The sequence below is a fragment of the Protopterus annectens genome, chromosome 2.part1 (assembly GCF_019279795.1).
Source record: "Protopterus annectens isolate FY-2018-M chromosome 2.part1, PAN1.0, whole genome shotgun sequence".
Taxonomy (NCBI): domain Eukaryota; kingdom Metazoa; phylum Chordata; order Ceratodontiformes; family Protopteridae; genus Protopterus; species Protopterus annectens.
Genome location: NC_056729.1, coordinates 719078588 through 719104242, shown reverse-complemented (window position 1 = coordinate 719104242; position 25655 = coordinate 719078588). Strand labels below are relative to the sequence as shown.

The 25655-nt window shown below is 39.9% G+C and overlaps 1 protein-coding gene across 1 annotated transcript in view; it reads right to left on the bottom strand.

The window, feature by feature from the left end:
* The window catches only part of GUCY1B1 (guanylate cyclase 1 soluble subunit beta 1), a 1108262-nt gene that overhangs the window by 252308 nt on the left and 830299 nt on the right, over positions 1-25655 (bottom strand). The window contains exon 11 of the mRNA XM_044062441.1: positions 1890-2030. Within this exon, the coding sequence (XP_043918376.1) occupies positions 1890-2030 (141 nt within the window). The remainder of the gene's footprint in view (positions 1-1889; positions 2031-25655) is intronic.

The window sequence follows — 25655 nt, the reverse complement described above, 5'->3', positions numbered from 1 at the left end:
ACAAACTCACCCAACTAGGTATCATATATCATTAGATGGGGTGCTAACTGGCTCACTGATAGGACTCATATATTCAAAATAGGAGAATCCACCTCCAACAGCAGACCTGTAACAAGTGGTGTTCCACAGGGATCAGTCCTGAGGCCTCTACTGTTTTGGATCTATTTCTCTAAAGTACAAGCAAAAACTAAAGGCCTGTGGCTGACAACGTTTGCTGATGCCTGCAAACTGGAGCAGTCAGAGAATCTCCAAATTATGTCAACATCCTACAAAAGGGTCTTATACAAACAGATGATTGGTGTCAAAGTCATGGCCTCAAACTCAATGCAAAAAATGTATTATCATTCCTTTTTGTAAAAGTGATGTTCCTGCTAACTACCACATCAACAGCAACACCTTAAGTATGCGCTCAGTGGTGAGAGACTTGGGCACACAGGTTGACAGCAACCTTACCTTTGACCACCATGCCATCATGGTGGTAAGAAAGGAATTCTATATTGCTTATCTCATAAGTAAGGGCATTGCCTCCAGAAAAAAAGAAGTTACTCTTCCCTCATCAGGCCAATAATTTAGTACAACTCCCCCTTTGGTATGTACTGTTCCAAACACCTGCAACAACTGGAGAAACCACAAAGGTTCCTCATAAGGAAAATTACAGGTCTTCGACATCTGTCCTATGAGGATCACCTGAAATCACTGTCACTTTATTCTGTTTCATGCTGACTCCTCAGAGGTGATCTCTGCCTTGCATACAAGATAATCTCTGACACTGCTTTATTGGAAATGCTGCATATCCATAAGTCAAATGGTACACAGATTACTCGCTCTAAAGACCTTAACCTAGTATGTGACATTAACAAAACCAGATGGAGGGAGAGATTTGTCTCCCAGAGGTTACCATACCTTTTGAACAGACTCCCACTGCATGTCAAACAGAGCATCTCTTTGCGCTCTTCGAATGCAATCTGGACGATTGGATGGGTGACTGTAAATTCACCCTGACGGTTCCACCTGTGTTCCTCTTGGACAAGGGCAATAGGTGCTGATCATAGAAATAAGGGTAAGAACTTGGCTATGCTTGTAAGGGCCCTAGGGCCATTAGCCTAGTTACTTCCTATGATCCTATAATCAGGAAATACTGAGCGCATGCATTTATTTTCCAAGTGAATGTCTCTCTCCAGTGTCAATGGTGAGGACTGAGGTTCCTTGATTACTGGCCCAGAGTGGAGGACATCACAGTATTAAAAGCAATGTCTCTCATGCAATCAAGGAAGGATCTAGAAATATTAGAATGTTGCCAGGATCAAAATACCTGAATTAAAAATCCTAACAATACTTCAGTATAGCCCTCCGTTTCAGATGTTTACAAGTGTTATTTTACCTATGTGTGTTATCATATACTGTAAAATATTTATTTCACAAAAGTACTTCATATTAAATGCTGCACTACACCCTTCATACATGCCCTGCTAACAGACTGCTTCCATAATCTGCAGAAGCTCTGTGGTCTTTCCTTGAAAGGTCTTTAAGTTTCATTATCATTTAAACTACCACACAGCTGCAAACATGTTACTTCATCTGATGTACTGCACATGTGAAAGTCTCAATTATTTTTTCGTGCATCAAGATAAACATAATGTTTACATCTTTCCATTTCAATTCTTTAATGCTAAAGCACTAAGACTGTTATCTTCTAATGTGGGAAACTAAACGGCAGTATGTTTAATAACTTACTTCACATTTTTGATTGTCGACTTCTGATGTTGATAAATACTGCTTCATCTGCACTCCCTTTGGCATTAGCCAACGTTTTTTAAATCAAATTACCTTGCTCAGATCTGCACTTCAATATAAAATGAGTATTGCCACCAGAATAATAGTTTACCAACCTGTACAGGTTCTCCATTCACTTTCAGTTGTCCAGCTATTTCCATCATGTCTAGTGCCAGATGGCAGATCGATCGGGCATGGTGAACACATGGTTCAGGCAAACCACTCACTGTCATATATTTATCACCAACTGTTTCCACCTGGCAAAACCAAATAACAGAACAAATTAATATTTTTGCTAATGGGGTTACTTATAGAAGTATCTTATAGTAGCTTATAGAAACTGATTCCATTTATTTCTGAATAACTTATTAATGAAGAAAATGAAGATACATCCAGTAAGGATAAAACCTGCATAAACAGTCACAATTACAGTCAGAATATTTATATATTTTTATTTACTTTTTGCTTCTTTCCCCTTTCTGATTTTACCTCAGAGTCAGTTAATAGGGTATGGGGCAAACCCTCCAGAAATGGAATTAAATTGTCTTAAGGGTGAAAGAACTAAATTCCAGTTTTTGGAAGGTGAATGAGTTTGCAATTCAATGAGTCTGCCCTATAGGAATTGTAGTATTACCTTTGCAGTCAGTTACTACACGCTGGTGATAAACATCATCTAAGATTTTTTTCCAGAAAAAAAAACATACTGCCTAATGTTTTCTGCAACAGCTGATGAACATGCAATAAAATGGAACAGTAATAGATATCCAATGTCTACACCAAATACAAAACAAACCAAAAAAATGTAAACAATACAAATGAAGAGTCTTCTTTTTGGCTTTTCCTGGTTAGGGGTCGCCACAGTGGATCAACTGTCTGCTCATGATTGGCAGTGGAGTTTTACAGTGTCGAGTTGCCAGCCTGGTGCCCAACCTTCCACAGAAGGCACACACTCACTCACACCTAAGGACAATTTGGAGTGTCCAATCCACCTACAGCATATCTTTGGGATGTGGGAGGAAACTGGAGCACCTGGAGGAAACCCACACGACCACAGGGAGAACATGCAGATTCCACACAGAAGGCACCCCAGCCAAGGATCAAACCAGAGAACCTCTTGCTGTGAGGCGACAACGCTAACCACTGCACCACCGCGGCCACCCAAACAATGCAAATGAAGAGTAAAACCCCATTAATTCAGTGTCTACCCATATAACAATGATTTCATCAGTAAAATAGGGATCTTTAAACCATGCAATCGTATTTGCTCAGAATTTGTAAATGTAATTGTACACATGAAATCCTCTTACAAATATGTTCTATTTCCTGAGATGTCAGAATGGTCATTAAGGTATTACACCAATAGAAGAGGAGTAATGTTCACAGCCTTGATAAACTTAGAAGCTGGATTCATAAATATCTATCTTACATTGCTGCATGTATTCTAAAGGAAATGTTTTGCCACTTACCCGAAGTAAAAACATGATTTTCTTTTATACAAATGTTATTGTAAGAGAAGTCATAAAAATGATGAAGACCTCATGAAACTAATATTGGTACTGGCCACTTTACTACCAAACTATAACTGCTGCTAAAATAATAATAGCAATAAGAATTAATTGTATGATTCCCGAGTCTCCTTGTTGTAAAGAATCTTCTTAAAACAGAAGTCTGATATGAACAGGTTACTAGATGCTAAAAAGAGTACAGTTTTACAGATGTTTTACATAAAACTCAGATGGGGAAATTCTGGTGAGGAAAGTTGTTACACTATTGCTCATGTAAGAAATCCTTTGTATATATTGCATGAACCATGGGACTCTTCAGTTGACTACATATCCACACATTTTTCGTCTCTTTGTTTATTACTTTCTTTCTATCAGTGAAATCACACCCTGTATAGTGTACAACATCTATGCTACTCTCTTGGTAGTCCACTTTTCATAACATATCACTTTGCTGTGAAACGGACTTTGTTGCAAATTCACATTTTCTGTTAACCAAAATCTGTCTCACAGAGATTGCTTGTTTAGGCAGGTAATGACAAATTGCACATTGTAATGTCTTTGTTTTCCTTCCATGAATTTAACTAATCTCTGTACACATCTCTTGTACTATAATCATTTTGTCAGTGTGTGTGAAAACAGTTTTTGGAGTTGTTATCTGCTTTGCTAAATGAACACTTACTGTAATGTAAAATGCAAGAAGAAGCTTTATAGCACTTTGTAACCTGGTTTTCTAAAGTTTCAGGTTCATATACGGTTTCACACACACGCACTGTGTCTGTTTCTGAAATGTAGTTGTTATCTGGGCTGCAAACTTGCTCTTTACATTGACATTTTCAAGTGTTTTCTTTTAGCCAATAAGAAAGAAATGATGTGCCTCCCTTTCTAGGCAAAAATGGATATTTAAGCACTGTATCTAATATCAATTAAGGACTTGTTCTAGGCAAACAAAAAGTGAATAATTGCAAAACCTATGTTGTTTAGGGTTACCACCTGTCCCACTTTCCCTCTTTGGGCAGTTGTGTCCTGACAAAAAATTGTAAAAATGGAAATATCCTGAGATTTTAGAACAAAATTATTTCCTATATTTTATGTAATAGTTGCATAAAATAGTTATTTTGTATCTAAAATAACTGAATGTTATGAGAAACAGAATAAGCAACTAAAATGCTACAAGAATAAGCTTTTATTTAGGCAAAAAAGTTGAGTTCTAACCTTTGTACTGACCGTGGGTATGTGTCGGCCTGTAAAATCTGATGTTTGTACCAAAAATGTCCCACTTTGGCCATTTGAAAAGGTAGCAACCCTAATGTTGTTCCAGTAAAAGGTGTTACATTTCTGTGTTCCAATGTTTTTTTTTGTTTTGCATTAAAAGAGAATGCAACCATGCAGACAGTGATCTAAAGATAGCAAAGTCAAGGGTAGCAATCTGATGAAAACAGAAAAGTGACAGGGGTTGGGGATATGCTATAGTTTTATATGACAATAAGCAATACAATTAAGCTAGAGTGAATTTTTTTTTGCAGTGGGAAGTAGGGAAGAGGCTTACCAAAATCAGTGAGAAGGGCAAAGGTAGTGATGTCACTGAAGGAAAATGGATGGAGAGTGGAGGGTGGATAATATTGTTGTCTGTCCCTGGCCATTGCAAATGCAGGAAATTTGGTTAGCCTACTGCCAGGAAGATTACAGAAGGTGGCATTGAAAGGGACATGGACAATACAACCAGGCTTTGTAAAAGGTAGATGTGCGGCTGGTAATGGGTTATTAATGATATTTCTAGAGGAAATAAGTAATGACAAAAAAGGTAGAAATTTTTATCAACATGAAAAAGGCCTTTGATTTTATAAACTGAAATTTAAAGTTAAAGGTTATGGAACAGCTGGAGACTGGGAAGGAGCATAAAAGAAAAGAATCATTAGATTTGTCACTCAAACTGGCAACATAAATATATGTGTGTCTGTGTGTGTGTGGGGGGGGGGAGGGGGGGGGGGCTAGAAGGCCAAATTGTACAACAACTCAGCAAGGGACAAACTGACTTTAAGTCAGCTTTTCCAGAGTCTCAGCAGTCACATGGGAAAATATAGAGTAAAGTTTACACTAGTATATTTTCTGACATTATTTTTACTTAGCAGAAAAATAATAATACGGTGCTGTAAGCTAACTGGTCCTCCAATAAAATAGTCATACACAACAATAAACAGAAAGGAGGCACCAGAAACACAGCAATTAAAAGCCAAGATTTATTCCAAACAGATAGGTGAGCACTTTCACAGCCAAAGCAACTTCAAACTACAATGCATCATTACTAACAATGTAAAGCAAAAGCATCCAATCACAAATCAGTAATTAAAAACAATGAACATTTAAAGACATATAAGTAATTTTTAAAAAAAACTTTTAAAATACGGCTCTAAACATGCCTTTCAATTATAACTCAGTGAACATATCACCTTGCCAAAGGTCTATTGACCAATATGGGTCTGATAGAGATCTTATCATTCAGACCCTTCCCCATATTCACCCGCATTCTGATTATCCATTCAAGTTCTTTAGTTTCCACTATACTTTTAGTGGGACCCCCTCTATTCCTAACTTAACTACCTCTATAGCCATAAACCTGAAGGTATGTAGGTTACCAGACGTAATAACTTGTTCAGCTGGAGCATTGGTCTCTGCTTTCCTAAGAATGTCATAGGAATGTTCTCTCATTCTGTCTCATAATCTCCGTGTTGTCATTCCAGTATAGAATGACTGACAGAATGTACAATAAGGTAAATATACAAGATTGGTGGTATTACAGACAGCATTAACTTTAAAATTCAAACTTTTACCCATATCTGGATGTTCAAAACTTGCTCCACTGTCAATGAGATGACAAAAGTTACAGGTATTACAGGGAAATGTGCCATAAGGGGGTTGTATAACACAACCTACCTCATTTTTTGGGTAGCATAGTAACCTTTTAAGAGATGTTTTTATTTTTGTATGCATAACTAGGGAACTCCCCCACTATAGACTCCACTCTCTCATTAGATGTAAGTATATTCCAATTCCTGGAATAGATGTCCTGCAACCTAATGTTACTTGCATAAGTCACTGATACCCTCATGTGATTATGTTTGGCTACTTTCTCTTTTCTACACTGTAAAGAGGTAGAAAAGTATGGTTTCCCTTCATTACCTCTCATCTCAACTGTGTTGGTGGTAACTGTTGGAAAAATATGTATTAATATGTGTTTGCTTAATAACAAATTAATAATCAAGTGTTTTTAATATGCTTTTCATTCTATTCCTTATGCACTGTGATTTTTATAAATTGAGTTTCATATGAGGCCGAAAATAATCCTTATTGAAACTGCAGCATGCTTACTGAAACTTGCAAGTTGCCCTCTGACCTAGTAACTGCTAGCACAGCAATATTCTTGTTTATGCCTTGTGGAAATGTACTTGAAAAACAGGTGTTAATCTGCTAGGTCAGAAGCATATGAATAGACAATATACCATTGAATAAATGTAATGATTTCAGACAGACAGCTTTGTTCAGAGGATGGGAACCTCTGCAGCTGCAGTAGTTAGAGACAAGTTAGACAAAGGCTTTTTAGAGAAATGAACTGCTAGCATTGTGTTCGATTTAGCTATGAATGTAACATAACAAGTATCTAACTGAAAGTAACCAAGGCCATGTTGTTTTCCTCAGGATGTTTCACATAAAAATTGATTAAATCAGCAGAAAATCATGGGAAGGATGGTCAGCAGATGATGACCAAAAGGTGGTAATTCGTTACGTCAGCATGGTAGGACAGAATTAATTTGATAACCTATAAAAATGAATGCATTTCCTGTTTCTGGTTAGACAAACTCTGTATTAGCACGTTTTTGTCTCCTTGCTGCAAGATTAAAGTGCCTTAACCTGAACCTACTGTGTTTTGATAATTTTTAAAGTATATTTTTCCTTTGACAGATTGGTCCTTCGGACCGGAATATGTATCTCTCGCTCTGGGCCTAGGTCAGAATTGGGCCCGGTGGCATGCATCCGTACGGGGAAGAGGCCAAATCAGCTCTTCTGCTTTGAAAGACCTCCGACTGAATTGTCTTTCGAAAGAGGCCAGCCACTGTTTCTGATCTGGGATTGGAGGACGAGTCAACGATCCAGTGGATCAACTCACGGAGGGTCAGGTAAGGAGGAATTACCTTATTTTTGTTTCAAGATCAGGGACTAGTTACAGAATTATTCTTTTTTTTGTCAGGTAAATTGCTTATGCAAATTAGAGACAGAAGAAGGTATTACTGTTTTTTGTCATAGATCAGGGAAACATAATAGGTAGACAGTTATTCTAGATAAACTGTAAAAAGGGTGTAGACTGGTGGTACCACATGATAGAAAGGGTTATGTAACAATATACAGCTTAGCTAAGACACCAATGGGAAATCAGTGCACAAAAAGCTTCCGGGACACACCCCTAACCGAAGACGCAAAGTATATGCAATTACAGTGTTCTGATAATGTTAAATATTATACCAAATGGGTCGATAAGCATAAATTCGAGGGTAATTTAGATAAACTCGCACTTATGAAACTTGTAAAACAGTTAAAAATAGACGCAAAAGGCAAATTGATAAAGCAGAGACAATTAGGAGTCCCTCAGGCGCACAGGTGGCTTGAGGAAGCAAATCGTAGAGAGCAAAGAATTAAAAATTCAAAAACGATGTTTTTAGACAAAGAAGATAATTATTTAGTAATAGCGGCGGCCCCTCCTTTGCCCCCTCCACTTCCGTTACCAGAATATGAAGCAAGTGGACGTACTGATCCACCTCCGCTATACCCAGCAGTCCCTGAAAAAGCACAATCGTTTGTCAGGGATCCTATCAAAACCAGGTCTTGAACACGCGACTTGAGGAGGGAAATTGAATTAAATGAGTTAAATAGAGCATCACAAGCTATGAGCGAAGAAGAGATATGTCCGCTCATAGAAGTACTGAATCCTCAGGCAGGACAGGCAGGACAAGATCCGACTCTTTTAGTTTATAGACCGTGGACACCGGAAGATATCCGGAAAGCCACAGAAGGTATACCCCACCCAAAAGTTAATTTTAGGAAGTTTTTACAAGATTTACAAGGTATGAGATTAAGTTACCATTTAAATGGAGAGGAAGTAGAAAAGGTAGTTAGACAAATTGTAGGTCCAGATTGGCACATGATTTGTGGCAGCTGGAATCCTCGTGACGCACAACTAAGACCACTCCCACACACTGACGCAGAACTAGATGGCAGAGTGAAAGGTGTGACAGACCAGATCTCTGAAAAGTGGAAGCCTAGGGCTGATTGGACTTGTATTAATCAATGTATACAGCAGGAAAAAGAAACAGTAGATGGGTACTATGCCAGATTATTAGAATGCTTTAAAAATCATAGTGGCATGACAGTTCCTGAAAATCAAGCAAATGATTCCCCATATGAACAACAATTGAAAAACGCATTTTTGAAAGGGTGCATTGCACCTATTAGTAGCTTCATTACGAAGCATATGATAGATCATCGAACAAGTAGGTTACAAGCCTTACTTGAATATGCTAGACATGCAGAAAGACATTTTAATAGTAAAAAGAAAAAGAAAACCCAAGTATTTTCAGCAGAAGATGGGTCAGAGGTATTTGTAGTACAAACTGTGAAAAAGGGTAAGAAAAATGCCCAGGGAAATAAACAATCTGACAAACGATCAAAAGATTTCGAAGAAAGAAAGAAAAAGGGTGAGTGTTTTAAGTGCGGGAAAAAAGGACATTTAGCAAGGGATTGCAGGCTAAATAAAAAGGTGACTACAGAAAATAAGGAGGATGAGGAATGACTATATGATAGTCAGGAATCATTGAGTGAAAGTGAGCAGGAAAAGGCAAGTGTAAATGTGATAGCAGGTGAAGAGGATGTGACACAAGGGGTAGAGGATGTATATGAATACACAGACGTAGAAGAAAATGAAATTTTGGACCTAGCTCTTTTGAGCTTAGACCTTTACTTAGCAGATACAAAACCGGAAGTGACGCTTCTGGTGGAGGGGAGGGAAGTTAAATTTTTGTCTGACTCAGGGGCTTCACGGACCCTGATACACCCTTCCAAACTACTAGAAGATACAGAATCACCAGACTATATACTAGTGAAAGCAGCTAACGGACAGCTATATTGGGAGCCACTCTCCGGTGACATTACAATAATAGACACTGTTTCAGGGATGACTCAGAAAAGTAAAATTGTAGTTTCTGCAAAATGCCCAGTGAACCTTTTGGGTAGAGATTTAATGCAGATATTTGGCATATCAGTAGTTCCAACCATGCAGGGTATGGAAGCACAGCGACAAATGGACACTTTTGTAGTGCGATCGGAGGGTGAAATGCATTATTGGTACAGCCAGGATTTGGTTATGACTGGTCCAGGGGCAGTAACTGAAGAACTAATGAATGTAGCTATCAGCAAGTTCCCCTCCCTCGAAATTGACAAACAGCATTTGTTGCACTGTACTCTATATTACTGTACTAGACCAGGTCCTGATAAAGATTATGAACTAAAATTGTTTCCGAACCATGCAAATAGGCTGGTATTGTGAAATTTGTACTGGGATACAGAAGGGAACAGTGTAGCAAGCTGTTCATTGCCCCAGGAATTTCTGACACTCTACAAATCTAATCGACTGCCCCATGTTAGTTTGACTAAGCATAAAACTCTAAAAAGGGCAGACAGGTGAAAAAGTCACGAGGTGGGAAAAACAGACAGAACTAGAACTCTCAGAGCAAGGAGTACAGAAACAGAAATTGATTTGGATCACACAGACACACCCAGCTGTACACTCACAGGCTAGTGAGGATAGCTGAGTATTACTATTATTAGAAGAAGAGGAAAGAGCCTTGCGGGACATACCAGACATTCTCTGGTCAGCAGGGAATCAGATGTAGGATTAATACGAACAGCAGGACCAGTTACCATAATGCCAAAGTCAGCTTTTAGACCCCAGAAAAGACAGTATCCCTTGAGAAAGGATGCAGAGGTAGGAATCAAACCTATCATAGCAGCCTTACTCAAGGAAGGATTCTTAATAGAATCCCCTGATTCACCATGTAACACACCCTTATTTCCTGTCAAGAAAGCAAACGGGGAATGGCGTATGGTCCAAGACTTACAAGCAGTGAACAATGCAGTTATACCTAGAGCACCAACGGTGCCAGATCCACATACCTTACTGAATGATTTAAAGCCAGAACAGAAATATTTTTCAGTGGTAGACATAAGTAATGCATTTTTCTCGATACCGATACACCCTGACAGCCAATATTGGTTTGCATTCACATTTCAGGGAAAGCGGTACACATATACCAGATTACCACAGGGTTATTGTGAAAGCCCAACGATATTTGCACAAGAAATGGCAAGCAACCTGGCGGGATTTATCCCACCGAAAGGTAGTCACATTCTACTTTATGTAGACTACATTCTGCTGGCAGCCCCCACCCAGCAAGAATGCAAAGAAGACACAATAGCTTTGTTACAATTTTTAGCTACTCAAGGTCACAAAGTAAACAAAGACAAGTTACAGCTTTGGAGAAAACAAGTTAAATACTTAGGATATGTAATATCCAAAGAAGGTAGAATATTAGATGAAGACAGAAAAACAGTGATTTTACAAGCACCTAGACCAACTACCAAGAAGGAAATGATGTCCTTCCTGGGAACTACTAATTTTTGTCAGAGTTGGATACCAAACTATGCTTTGGAGTCTGCTCCACTGGCTGATTTAATATTTAAAAAAACGATGGCTGCACAGGATTTATTACAATGGACACCTGAAGCAGAAGCAGCTTTCTGTAAGCTAAAACAATTGATAGCATCATCCTTAGTTTTAGGATTACCAAACTATAACAAGCAGTTTATTCAAACTGTAGATTGTAAGCAAGGTTATATGACATCAGTGTTGACACAGCAACATGGGGACAAACAACGCCCCATAGCTTATTATTCATCACAGTTAGATCCAGTGGCGCGGTCTTTGCCCCACTGTGTACAAGCAGTAGTTGCAGCTGCAATGATAGTGCATGCTTCAGCCTCAGTAGTATTGTTCCACCCTCACACATTGAGAGTGCCTCATGCAGTCGCAATCATTTTACTGCAAGAAAAAGTAGCATATCTTTCTCCAGCTAGACATCTTTCCTGTATGACCATTCTGTTGGGCCAACCTCATATGACAATTGCACAATGTGCAACTTTGAATCCATCAACTTTGCTTCCAACCCCTGTAGATGGCAAACCGCACTGCTGCCTGCAGGAGATTGAGCAAAAGACACTACCTAGACAAGACCTTACGGATGTTCCCTTGGATGATGCCGAGGTGACATGCTATGTGGATGGCTCGTGCAGGAGGGGTCCTACAGGACAGAACCTAGTGGGGTATGCAGTCGTTTCTGATACTGAAACTTTAGAGGCAAAATCTTTGCCACACAACTTATCTGCACAAGCAGCAGAATGGATTGCCCTAACAAGGGCATGTACCTTAGCAAAAGGTAAGAAAGTGAACATTTATACTGACAGTCAGTATGCTTTTTCTACTGTACATGTTTTTGCGCAACAGTGGAAAAATAGAGGAATGATAACATCTACTGGTAAACCGATTAATCATGCGCAACTTATTTTAGACTTGTTAGACTCAATTCAGTTACCTAAGAAAGTAGCTATTTGCAAATGCATAGCTCATACAAAACAACAGGACAGAATTTCAAAAGGTAATGCACGGGCTGATACAGTTGCAAAACAGGCAGCTTCAGCCACAGAAACTTTTCTTTTGAGCGAGGAATTACAACCCTCAGAGATTTTAGATTTAGAAATGCTAAAAACAATGCAGACACTTACTACAAATCTTGAGAAACAAAAGTGGATAAAACGAGGAGCAATCCTTGAGAAGGGACTGTACATCTCCAAGGAAAAGAAACCAATTTTGCCATCTAATTTATTTAGATATGCAGCATTGTTGAGCCATGGGAAGAGCCATGTCTCAACAGGGGGGATGGTACAGTTAGTGAATCGAGTGTTTACAACCTATGGGTTTACAAACTATACAAAAGAATTTTGTGCAGTATGCCATGTTTGTAACAAGCATCATGCACAAGGGGCACTGAAGCCTAAGCGAGGGAATTTTCCAACACCACCATATCCATTCCATACCATTTGTATGGACTTCATAGAATTGAATAAATGTGAGAATAAGAAATACTGTTTAGTTATTATAGACATGTTTTCCAAATGGGTAGAAGCGTTTCCAACTAAAAACCCAGATGCAGCTATGGTTGCAAAGGTCCTTGTTAAAGAAATTATACCCAGATTTGGGATACCGGAAAAGATTTATAGTGACAACGGGACACATTTCGTGAACCAAACAATTCAGCAACTTAGTCGTTACTTCGGAATATCATTAAAGAATCACTGTGCGTATCACCCCCAATCTGCAGGACTACTAGAGCGGCACAATGGGGTACTGAAGAATAGACTCAGGAAATTGATAGAAGAAACACAGAAAAATTGGGTGCACTGTTTGCCTTTGGCACTGTTGAGTATGAGATCTGTTCCAAATGTAAAGGGATTAACTCCTTTTGAAACTTTGTTTGGGAGGGCATATTACACACCTCAGTGGAAACCTCTCATGTCTACAGAGCAGGAGGCTGACAGTTCACTTGCAGGATATATGAGGAGATTTTTGAATAACAAACTTTTGCAGTTAAATTCTGTTTCAGAATAAGAACAACCTAAATCGGAAGCACCAGTAGCCCCAGGCACTTGGGTCTGGGTGAAGATTACGAAACGGAAGAACTGGAGCTCTCTGAAGTGGGAAGGTCTGTACCAGGTACTGCTGTCAACACCCACCGCAGTCAAAATCACGGAACGAGCTTCTTGGATCCATTTGACACACTGTAAACTGGTTAAAAACTTTGAACTGGACAAAAACCTTGTTACTGTTGCACAACAAGACCAAAATGGCCAGATACAGAGTGAGTAGAGACACTGAACAATTTCAGAAAACTTGTACGATTGTTTTTGTTGCAATATTGATCACACTGTTCTTTTTGCTGTGGCCATACTTTTTTCCTGCCACAAAGGTTGAACTGATTAGACATAATGAGCCAAACATAGACTGGCATCTGAACTTTAACACTTATCAGGCAATTACATGTGTATATGCAGAGACTTTCAATGTTTCGAACTGCTGGGTCTGTACGGCCATACCAACAGCATACGGGGGTTTGTTAATGACTGCTATCCCCCTAGGGGTCAATGAGACCTGGGAAAATCTGTTTTTTGACACAGTTGCTATTAAAGCACAAGATAAGGTAGCACTGTATTTGCCTGTGACACAAAAAGGAATTGTATGTTTTTATAAAAATCACTCCATCCAAGTTGGGTGGAGTAAATGTAATGTTACTGTACAGTACAAATGTTATAGAAAACCAAATGATTTGAGTGGATCTTGTAGTACAGATTATGACTAATTTTTGAAATCTATGCATAAAACTCTTGATCAGGTACAGCAAAATCCTGTACTTTTCAAACAGCTATCAGTGATAGATAAGAAAATGTTTCATGCAGGGCAGTCATTTCATAACAAAGTAATGACAAATGTAGAGGACTGTTATTTTGTATGTGGGAAAAAGACATATAAATGGTTACCTGAGAATTGGTCTGGCAGCTGTTTTTTGGGATACCTGGTTCCGGCCAACCGACACACTGCAGCCTTGCCTGAAGGGAGTATTCAAAATACTCGAGACGTAACCAAAAAGACTGTTAAGAAACCTGAGAATCCAGTGGGATGAATCGAAGCGGGGTGGAAAGACCATCGTAATGTGGGAACCAAACTTGTGCACATGGACTTGAACGATGCTGTTATATCCTGGGCAGGTATATCACCCATGTATAGCGGAGTTAAATCGATATGGGAACTGCAAAAACTGTCTAAACTTCTCGAAATAACTTTTTCTGCCCTTGAACTGATAACTGATGAACTGAATGCCATGAGAACTGTAGTGCTTCAAAACCGAATGGCTCTTGACTTCACCCTAGTGGCAAGAGGTGGGACTTGTGCTTTAATCAAAGAAGAATGCTATGCGTTTATTCCTGACCATCAGCATGAGATAAACGGCCATCTCGACTTGATTCAGCAGGTGTCGGCCATGACCAAACCAGGTCCAAACCCTCTGACAGAGTTTTTTCAGAATGCCTTTGGGGGGTGGGGTTCCATCTTTATGAACATACTGATTGCTATTGGGGTAGGTTTACTCCTAATAGGAGCTTGTATTTGTTGCGGAATCCAGTGCATGAAGAAATTAATTAAGGAATTCATAGATATATCCATATCTGAAACTATGTATCAAAGTACTGAATTTGAAGAGCTGCTAGAATGTGAGACGCTTTCATAAAAAGTTTAAACTAAATGACTTTCTTAACTGCAAATCCTAAATGGAAGAGGTTAGGAAAAGAAGCAAACTGTTTATCCTTTTTTTTGAAAATAGAATAAAAAGTATTAACAGGAGGGAGATGTTGGAAAAATATGTATTAATATGTGTTTGCTTAATAACAAATTAATAATCGAGTGTTTTTAATATGCTTTTCATTCTATTCCTTATGCACTGTGATTTTTATAAATTGAGTTTCATATGAGGCCGAAAATAATCCTTATTGAAACTGCAGCATGCTTACTGAAACTTGCAAGTTGCCCTCTGACCTAGTAACTGCTAGCACAGCAATATTCCTGTTTATGCCTTGTGGAAATGTACTTGAAAAACAGGTGTTAATCTGCTAGGACAGAAGCATATGAATAGACAATATACCATTGAATAAATGTAATGATTTCAGACAGACAGCTTTGTTCAGAGGATGGGAACCTCTGCAGCTGCAGTAGTTTAGAGATAAGTTAGACAAAGGCTTTTTAGAGAAATGAACTGCTAGCATTGTGTTCGATTTAGCTATAGTATCTTGAATGTAACATAACAAGTATCTAACTGAAAGTAACCAAGGCCATGTTGTTTTCCTCAGGATGTTTCACATAAAAATTGTTTAAATCAGCAGAAAATCGTGGGAAAGATGGTCAGCAGATGATGACCAAAAGGTGGTAATTCGTTACGTCAGCATGGTAGGACAGGATTAATTTGATAACCTATAAAAATGAATGCATTTCCTGTTTCTGGTTAGACAAACTCTGTATTAGCATGTTTTTGTCTCCTTGCTGCAAGATTAAAGTGCCTTAACCTGAACCTACCGTGTTTTGATCATTTTTAAAGTATATTTTTCCTTTGACAGTAACCATTCCAACTTCTTTTGCATTATACCCTCTATCCAAACATCTTTGTTCAGGGACACTTAGCTCATTCAAAATTGTAGAGTCATCTGCTATTAGTCTAGATGTTCTTAATGCCTGCCCTTTCATAATATTTTTTAACACATGTTTAGGGTGTGTGCTTTGTCTATGGACAAAAGTGTTCCTATAACACTCTTTCCTGAACATTTAATTGGTGAGCTCTCCAGTATTCTTCCTAATGACCTTCACATCTAAAAACTCAATAGATTTTGCTGAGATGTTAGCAGAGAATCTTAGGAAGTCAGTGCTTCTGTTTAAAGTATCCAGGAAGTGTGTGAATTCATCCCTACCTCCTTCCCATAGAAGAAAGAGGTCATCCACAAACCTCTGGTGAAAGACAACATTGTCTAATCTAGTTTGTCTGAGTATGTTGGTTTGTTCCCATCTGGCCATAACCAGGTTGCCGTAGCTATGGGCACACGAAGTGCCCATAGCTATGCCATCCTTTTGCCTGTAAATAGTCTGTTCAAACAAAAAAATATTGTTCTCCAGAACGATTTTCATCAAAAAACACAAAAGATCCACCTTATATTGATTATAGGTACCATCTTCTGTCAGATATTGCCCTAACAACTCTTCTCCCTTCCCATTAGGTATAGTCGTGAAAAGGGATTCTACATCCATGGCTACCATTAGACAATTCTGCGTAGGTGGTCTACTCTGCACATGGGCATATAAATCCCTAAGGAATTGGCAATGTCCTTTAAAATAGGTTTAAGGTGTTGTTCTATGTAAATAGATAGGGGTTCAGTACACCACTCTCTTCCTGCTACTATGGGTCTCATTGGTGGTGTACAGGGATGTTTATGAATTTTTGGTAGTCCTTGTATGACTGGGATAGTAGATTTATCTGCCAAAAAATAAGTATATAATCCCATATCAATTTGTCCTAACTGTAAACATTCAAAAAGTTCATTGGAAATCCTATAAATACATTGTTTTACTTGCTGGATATCTAAGGGGGGGCGTATACCATAATATCACTGAGCATAGTATTCATTACATTATTATAAAAAATATAATCCATAATTACCATTGGTCCCCCTTTATCCGTTGGTCTAATACTCAAAGTGACATCCTGGCATAAATGTTTAAGTGCTTCGTTCTCATTCCAACTCATATTGACAACATTTTTTGTGCACTGTCTACCATCATACGAAGAATATATACACACTTTTTCAAATGCTTCAGTGACATCAATAGAAGGGGGAACATAGCCACTAGCTTTTCTAAAAACATTAACATTATTAAAAATCATTATTTATATCATTAAAGTGCATTTTCAATGTAATGTTTCTAGTAAAAGCTTTAAGTTCAATATTCTCAGTCAGTGTCATCCTAGTAGCGGGTATGAAACTCATACCTTTATTTAAGATGTCCATTTCAGTTTCTGTCAAAATGCGACTAGAGATATTCCATACTAATGTGGATCTCTTGTATTCTATAGTTTCTTTATCATTAATGCATTTCCTTCCTCTACGGAAGCTTTCCTCTTCAGGCGTCCTCTCTCTAGTTGTCGTTCATGAAAATTAGAACTGCGAATGGGATATGGATCCACAAGTGAACCAGTCGCATTAAAACATAATGCCGGTGAGCCAATATTCCCTCTGGCAGTTGAAACAGTCTCTTTTCTGCATGTCCCAGTACAAGCAAGAGATTCAGTAGGAATAATTACATCAGCTGGTCTATTGGAACCAACACATGAGGTAGAAGGCAATTCCTTTGCATTGGGCCCTGGGTTTAAGTTCAAATGTTCAGAAGTTAAGGCGGAACTTAAGGTGGACTCAAACTCGCTGCTGTTGGAGAGATCATTACTCACTGCATTAGTTGTTCCATTGTTCATGGGCCCATAATTATTATTATTAGAGTGCAAAGCATGGCCGCCAGTGCATTCCTCCCTGGGCCAGGCAAAGACTCTACCATTAGCAAAATCGAACATATCACATTGCAGTTTCTTCTTCTTATAACCAAGAAGTTGTTTCTCATAGACATTAACAGTCTCAATTACATGTTCCACTTTAAGGTCTACAAAGAGAAGAGGGATACTTATCACATAGTTCCATCTGTAATTTTTATATGGTGGAAGCTAGTGTTTCTTCCTCCGGCTTAAACTAGTGTATCAACACCTTCATAAAATTATAACTCATGTCTAGATTGATTTGTTACCACTGAACTAGTAAGTCTTTATATAAGCTCCCATAGGTGGGCATATTAAGCACCCTTAACCCATGGGGTACAATGTGCAGATTCAGGCAAGCCTCAAAATTAAATCTTTATAGTTTTAATCTCACCAATTTCTGTGCATCATTCTCAAGTTTATAAATGTCTTGTCTTAGAGAATTTAAGTCATACTCACAGTCATTTTGACTTGAAACAGTTGTTGTATTTGGTATATAGTCCAGAAGTGGGTTATCTCTGCTTCCAAGGAGAGTTGATAAATTTCTCCGATCAGTTTTACTCCCGCTGTTCAGCTCAGGAACCGGTTCCATAACTTGTAATATAGAAGTACTTTCAGCCATGTCCTTACACCACAACAAACAAAACAGAACACAGCAGAAAAATAATATAGTGGTGTAGGCAAACTGGTCCTCCAATAAAATAGTCATACACTACAAAAAACAAAAAGGATGCACCAGAAACAGCAATTAAAAGCCAAGATTTATTCCAAACAGATAGGTGAGCACTTTTGCAGCCAAAGCCGCTTCATCAGACAACTACAATGCATAATTACTAACAATTTAAAGCAAAAGCATCCGATCACAAATCACTACTAATTAAAAACAATGAACATTTAAAGACATATAAGTAATTTTTTAAAAAAACATTAAAAATAAGGCTCTTAAAAATGCCCAGACAATTATAACTCAGTGAACATATTGCCTTGCCAAAGGTCTATTGACCAATATGGGTCTGATAGACCCCCTCTATTCCTTAACTTAACTACCTCTATAGCCATTAACTGAACATGAATTTTAAAGTTATGCCAACTGTAATACCACCAATCTTGTATATTTACCTTATTGTACATTCTGTCAGTCGTTCTATACTGGAATGACAACACGGAGATTACGAGACAGAATGAGAGAACATTCCTATGACATTCTTAGGAAAGCAGAGACCAATGCTCTAGCTAAACATGTTATTACGTCTGGTAACCTACATACCTTCAGGTTTATGGCTATAGAGGTAGTTAAGTTAAGGAATAGAGGGGTCCCACTAAAAGTATAGTGGAAACTAAAGAACTTGAATGGATAATCAGAATGTGGGCGAATATGGGGAAGGGTCTGAATGATAATATCTCTGTCAGACCCATATTGGTCAATAGACCTTTGGCAAGGTGATATGTTCAGAGTTATAATTGTCTGGCATGTTTAGAGCCGTATTTTAAAAGTGTTTTAAAAATTACTTATATGTCTTTAAATGTTCATTGTTTTTGATTAGCAGTGATTTGTGATTGGATGCTTTTGCTTTAAATTGTTAGTAATGATGCATTGTAGTAGTCTGATGAAGTGGCTTTGGCTGCAAAAGCGCTCATCTGTTTGGAATAAATCTTGGCTTTTAATTGCTGTGTTTCTGGTGTCACCTTTCTGTTTTTTTGCTGTGTGTGATTATTTTTACTTACTTTGTTTACTGCACACATATCAAGACTACTGGATTACTAATAGAAAAAAAAACAGAAATGAAGACTCTAGGTGGTGTGAATCAGTTTAGTACATACCTTACTGAATTTTCAATGTTTTTATAAATATAATAGAGTAGCAATGGTATAATTGTAATTGCACATTATATAAATGGAAATTAATTTCATACAAGACCTCAAAATTCACTCACTTGTAGCTCTCCATAAAATGGAGAACATCGACATCTGTGCAGTGACAGAGACCTGGTTCAAGGCTCCAGAGCGCACCCCTGCATTACCAGGCTATAATTCATACCACACCTTTCGGCCACCTAACCTGGACTGAAACACTAAATGCGGAGATGTGTCCATATTCATTAAGGATATCCACAACTCCAGACTAGTTGCTCAGCATAATGCAGCCGCAATTGTCCAAGCTCAACTAACTCTGCGCAAGACCGCAATCCAAATTGTAGCTTACTACAGATCCCCCACCATGCCCCAGGATTCCCACTCCTCATTTACTGATACACTGGAAAATATTAGGGTACAACCCAACACCCTAATAATGGGCAATTTCAACTACCTCGCCATTAACTGGGAAAACTACTCATGTACCAACACTTTTGCTCAAAGTTTTCTGGAATTCATAAATTCCAATGCCTTAAATCAACTTATCCACACCTCCACCAGCGGCAGCAATATCCTAGACCTGGTCATTACCAACGTGGGCGACTGGTGTTCCACACCAGAGGTCAATTCCTTGTTGGTCAGATCTGACCACAAGCTAATCACCCTAGACATCCACATCCCGCCCCCACCCCCCATTAGAGAAACTACCGTAAAAAAAATCTCCAAAGCCAACTTCACGCTTCTCAAGACAGAAGTGGCAAACTTCACAACACCCATGCAGATGGACAATAGAAGTATTACTGTTGAATCCTACACAAATGCACTTTATAAGCACTTACACGAGTGCATGGATCGTGCTATTCCTAACAGAACCAAGATGCTATCCTCCAAAAAAGTAAGCCAATCTGCTGGTCCCCTGCCATAAACAAACTCTACAACAGAAGAAAGAAACTGTTGCAAAAAAGAGTAAAATCCCATGATTGGAGGAACTTCCTGGTCAGCCTCAGTAAGAAACTGAGATCCCTCACAAAATCCTCCAAAGCTAGTTACAAAAACAAAATCACCACTGATTCTAAAGACAACCACAACGCATTCTATAGCTTTGTCAAGAATCTCAATGTCAACACTCAGATCTGCTCTGAGTTACAGCACAATGGCACTAAATATACAGAACCAACTGATATTGCCAACATCCTGGCAGACAGATTCCGTGCTAAACTTACCCCCATGCCACCCCCTAAAGGGCCCATCTCTTTACCAGAAGAATGCAAAGTTCCTGTAATCACAGCTGCACAGGTAAAAACCACACTCTCCAAAGCCAAGAACACAGCATCCATGGGACCTGACAATATCCCAGGCTGCATTCTACACAAGCTACAGGTAAACTGGCACCCCACATAAGTACCACGTTCAATCATAGCCCCACCTCAGGCTTTGTGCCCACTGAATGATGCACAGTGACGATTATCCCACTCCACAAAGGGGGAGCCACCACAGACCCCAGGAACTACCACCCCATTAGCCTGATGAGCCTGGTCTGCAAGGCCATGGAATGTATCATCATGGAACTTATAAACAAAGACATTGGTAATCTCCAAACTCTGAACCCCACCCAGCTCGGTCTGTGAAAGGCAGATCATTTCTCCTAAACCTGACAGACTTTTTTGAAGCAGTCATCAAAGCCGTATATGAGGGTAAGGTGGCTCACACAGCCTATCTAGATCTCGCCAAGGCTTTCAACACTATCCCCCACTCTGGAATTATTGATATACTCACTAAGCAAGGTATAAATCCCTATGTCACAAGATGGGTTGCCAGCTGGCTCACTGACAGAACCCACACTGTGAAAGTAGCACATTCCAAATCCGACTTCAGACCAGTGACGAGTGGAGTACCACAGGGTTTAGTCCTGGGTCCTCTCCTGATGTTCTTCATTCCACATTGCTGCAGTCCTAACTATTGGGTAGTCCGCTGTCCAGTCGGCCCGAATACCAAAGTATATGGCTGACGTCGGTCAGGGCGCATTAGACTGACGTCAGTACGTCAGGGTACTAATGCGCATGACCGACGTCATATCCTCAGTCTTTTTTGCCGCATGGTCCGATGCAGAAGCAATTTTGCGAGTGCAGGTTGGCGTTCTGAAAGTTTCTGAAGTCAGAGTTTCAGACCGAATCAAAGTTGGCTAAGTACCCGTTGGGAATATTTTGGTTTTTCTTGCCTCAGTATTTAACGGATGTCAGAAAAAGTGAATAACTGTATTTCTTGTGGGAAACAGATACCTCATAGGGATTACCATACTTTGTGTATACCTTGTTTAGGGCCTGAGCACGACGTTGTTGGATGCCGCTCTTGTGCTAGATTTAACAAACGCACTCTTAAGAGAAGGTTAGACTGTGCCAGGTTAGTTTTTGGGAAGCGTTGTAATTATAAAATGCCGTCGGATTCTCCGGCCGCTTCGCCAAAAAGCGCAAGGACAAAGCAGCAAAGCCTAAAGTGGAAGAACCGACAGTCCCAGACGTCGGTTCTTTAGAAGGCTCAGTGGAGCCGGAGGTTCTGCCAGGAGTTTCTTTGGAGTCTCAGGGAGAGACTTTACTGTTACAGGATGTATCCTCTCAGGAAGTAGGCCAGGCTGAGGGGCTTCTCAGGTGGCTGTTCTTCCCTCTCTTCCTAAGGTGGTTAGAGCCTCCCCTTCTGTTTCCAAGGCTTCTTTGAGAGGCAGGCCAAGTTTAGCTTCAGTGGGGTTTCTCCTAGTGCTTCAGGGTCTTTGCCTAAGAAACATATGCTTAAAATGGCAGAGGATTTGATTACTATGATTAGAGGTTCTATGCCCCTCCTGATAAGAGGCCTAGGGTGGAACCTGAGTTTGAGAGTTTTGAGCAATGTTCGAGGCTTCTGAGTCTTGGCGGAAGACTTGCAGGAGTATCCTCCTTATTCTGATTCTGATGTGGATGATTCTACTCCTTCAGCTTCTCCTCCTGAGGATTTTTCATTTTCAGAGACTCTGCATTCCATGAGGGAGCATTTTAAATGGGAAGGTCAAGATTTCTCTGATTCCAGGAAGAGGCTTAGGGAATTCTTGTTTTACCCCAGCATAGGCCTTTAGCTATACCTCCTGTTCTGAATGTGGTGGAAGATGTTTTGCAGAGGCTTCCCTGAATCCTGATTCTTTGCCTCCTGCCCCAGTTAAACCGGATAGGTACTATAGGGTGCCTGAAGCTCATAAGTATCTTTTAAGAGTCCTAGGGCAGACCCGAAACTGTCTCTCAGGGGCCTAAAGGTGTGAAGGCCTCTGTTGTTAAAAATCCTGTCCCTCCTGATAAAGAGGCAAGGGCTTTGGATAGATGGGGAAAGAAAGTGTATACTTCTTCCACTTTAGCCATGAGGGCGTTGAATTGTCAGTTTCACATGTTAAAATATCAGAATTATCTCCTTTCACAATTGAAATCTAAGGTGGATGCTCTGGCGGAAGGTATTGAGTGTAAAGAGTTGCAGGATTTAGTTCATGTGTCTGAACAGGTGGGTAAACATTCCTTGCAGTGTGGTTTTGATGCTGTGCAGGCCTCCTCGAGGGTGGCTGCCACTGGTTCTGTTCTTCGTAGGCACGCCTGGTTGAGAGATCAGAATTTAGCTGAGCATGTTAAAACAAGGATTTTGGATGCTCCTTTACAGTCTGATGTGTTGTTTGGTTCGCCTGTGGAAGCAGTTTTAAAGAAAATGGAGGAAAAGGCTAAGTCTATGCAAACTGTTAAGGATTTTTTGCAGGTGCAGCCTCCGAAGTTTAGTAGAAATTGGCCTACTAAGGGATGGACTTATCCTGCTTATGATTCCCAGTCTAGGGGTAGGTCTAGACGTGGTAGGGGCAGAGCTCAAGGTTCTTTTAGGCCTAGGACAGGAGTTCCCCTGCTCAGACTTCTGGTGAGGGCAGGGGTCAGTCCTTTCGTAAGCAGACCCAATGACCTGCCTTTTCAGCTGCCAGTTCATTCTCGCCTGGCAGCACCTTTGGGAGGACGGCTGTCTCTTTTCAAAGAAAATTGGGATTTAATTACCCAAGACAGATGGGTTCTGGATATCATTCACCACGGTTACAGGTTTTATTTCCATACCTTGCCTCCTTTCAAAGGCATGCCAGACATTCCTCCTCTACAAAGAACAGAGGCTCACAAGCAAATTTCTCTGTTGCTCCAAATAGGGGCCATTCAGCCAGTTCCTGTGCCAGAAAGGGGCCTAGGATTTTATTCTCGCCTGTTCCTAGTACCGAAGAAGGGGAACACGTGGAGACCAATTTTGGATTTATCTATCCTCAACACTTATCTGGACATTCCCAAGTTCAAAATGTTGACGTTACAACAGCTTTTACCTCTGCTGGGCAAAGATCACTGGATGGTAACTTTAGATCTCAAGGAAGCTTACCTTCATGTGCCTATAAGACTAAGTTGCAGGAAGTATCTGCGTTTCGAGCTGGAAATTCTCATTATCAGTTCTCTGCATTGCCCTTTGGCTTATCTACTGCGCCCAGAGTATTCACAAAGGTTCTGGCTCCAGTGATAGCTTACTTCAGGCTAAAAGGAATTCAAATCTATCCTTACTTGGACGACTGCCTGATTCTGGCTCAAGAAAAGGAAGACCTTCTACAGCATTTGGAATATGTCATAGCAGTGCTAAGATGCCTAGGGTATTCTGTGAGCGAAATAAAGTCCAGTCTAGTACCCTCTCAAGACATGTGCTTTCTGGGTGTGAGACTGAATACAGCAGCCCAGATGGCCTTTTAACCCCGGACAAACAAAAGAATCTTTCCAGTTACTTCCATCAACTATCTCTTCAGTCCGGGCTGACTGCAAGGACAGTCCTTCAAGCCTTAGGGTTCATGGCATCTTGTATTCTGGTGCTTCCCAATGCCAAACTGCATATGAGGAAGCTGCAATGGTATCTCAAAATGTATGGACACAGCACTGCCAGGATTTGGACACTGTCATTCAAATAATACCTTGCATTCAAAAGGAATTTTTGTGGTGGGCTCAGGAATGTCACCTAAACAAGGGACTCTCTGTGACCCGGCCAGAGGCGAGTCAGATTCTAACGACAGATGCCTCAGACATTGCTTGGGGAGCTCATCTAAATGGAAAGTGGATACAAGACAAGTGGCCTGCCAGACTACAGCATCTACATATCAACATGAAAGAGATGTTAGCAGTCCAGTTTGCATTAATGGCTTTCAAGGAGTTACTTCTTCCAGGGCAGGTGTTGATTCTAACAGACAACACAACTGTCATGTGGTACATCAACAAACAAGGGGAACACATTCTTACCCATTGTGCAGGCAAGCAATGATTTTATGGGAGACTGCGCTCAGCTTGCAACTAACTCTTCAGGCAAGGTTTCTGCCGGAGCACAGAACTCCTTAGCAGATGTGTTAAGCAGACAAATCATGGATCCCCACGAGTGGAAACTGGATCTTCATGTATTTCAAAAATTGACAGTGTCATGGGGAACTCCAGACATAGATCTGTTCGCTTCTCCACTAAACCACCAGCTGCCAAAGTTTTGCACAAAGAGGTTTCATCACACAGCTTGGAAAGTGGATGCTCTTTCTTTCAGTTGGAAAAATCTTCATGTGTATGCTTTTCCACCTCTGCCTCTTCTCCCAAAGGTGCTTCTAAAGGTCAGACAAGACAAGCCAAGGATGATTTTAATAGCTCCAGATTGGCCTCGGCAGCACTGGTACCCATTACTGAGGAGTCTGGTAAGGAAGCCTCCATGGCCTTTACCCTTGATTCCACACCTGTTGTCTCAGAGGGACGGTCACCTGCTCAATGTCAAGCTTCACTCTCTTCATCTAACAGCCTGGCATATTCTGTTTTGAAAGACAGCAGGTCTCAACTTCCTCAACAAGTTTTAAATGTGATTATGGAAGCCAGAAGACCTAGTACAAGGAAAGTGTACGCAGAAAAATGGAAGAGATTTTTATTTTGGAGTGCAGCAAACAATTTGGAGATTTCTGAGCCTAATTTGAGTGTGGCACTTCAATATCTTACTGAGTTATTGGACAAAGGTTTGTCTTTCTCTTCCATTAAGATTCATGCTGCAGCAATTTCAGCTCACTATGATTGTGATCCACCATTGTTTTGCATCCTTTGTTCAAGCAATTTCTTAGAGGGGCAAAGAATATAAGACCCCACGTAGAGCTCCTACTCCTGCTTGGGATCTCAATTTTGTGTTGGAGAAACTTACTCTACAACCTTTTGAGCCTCGG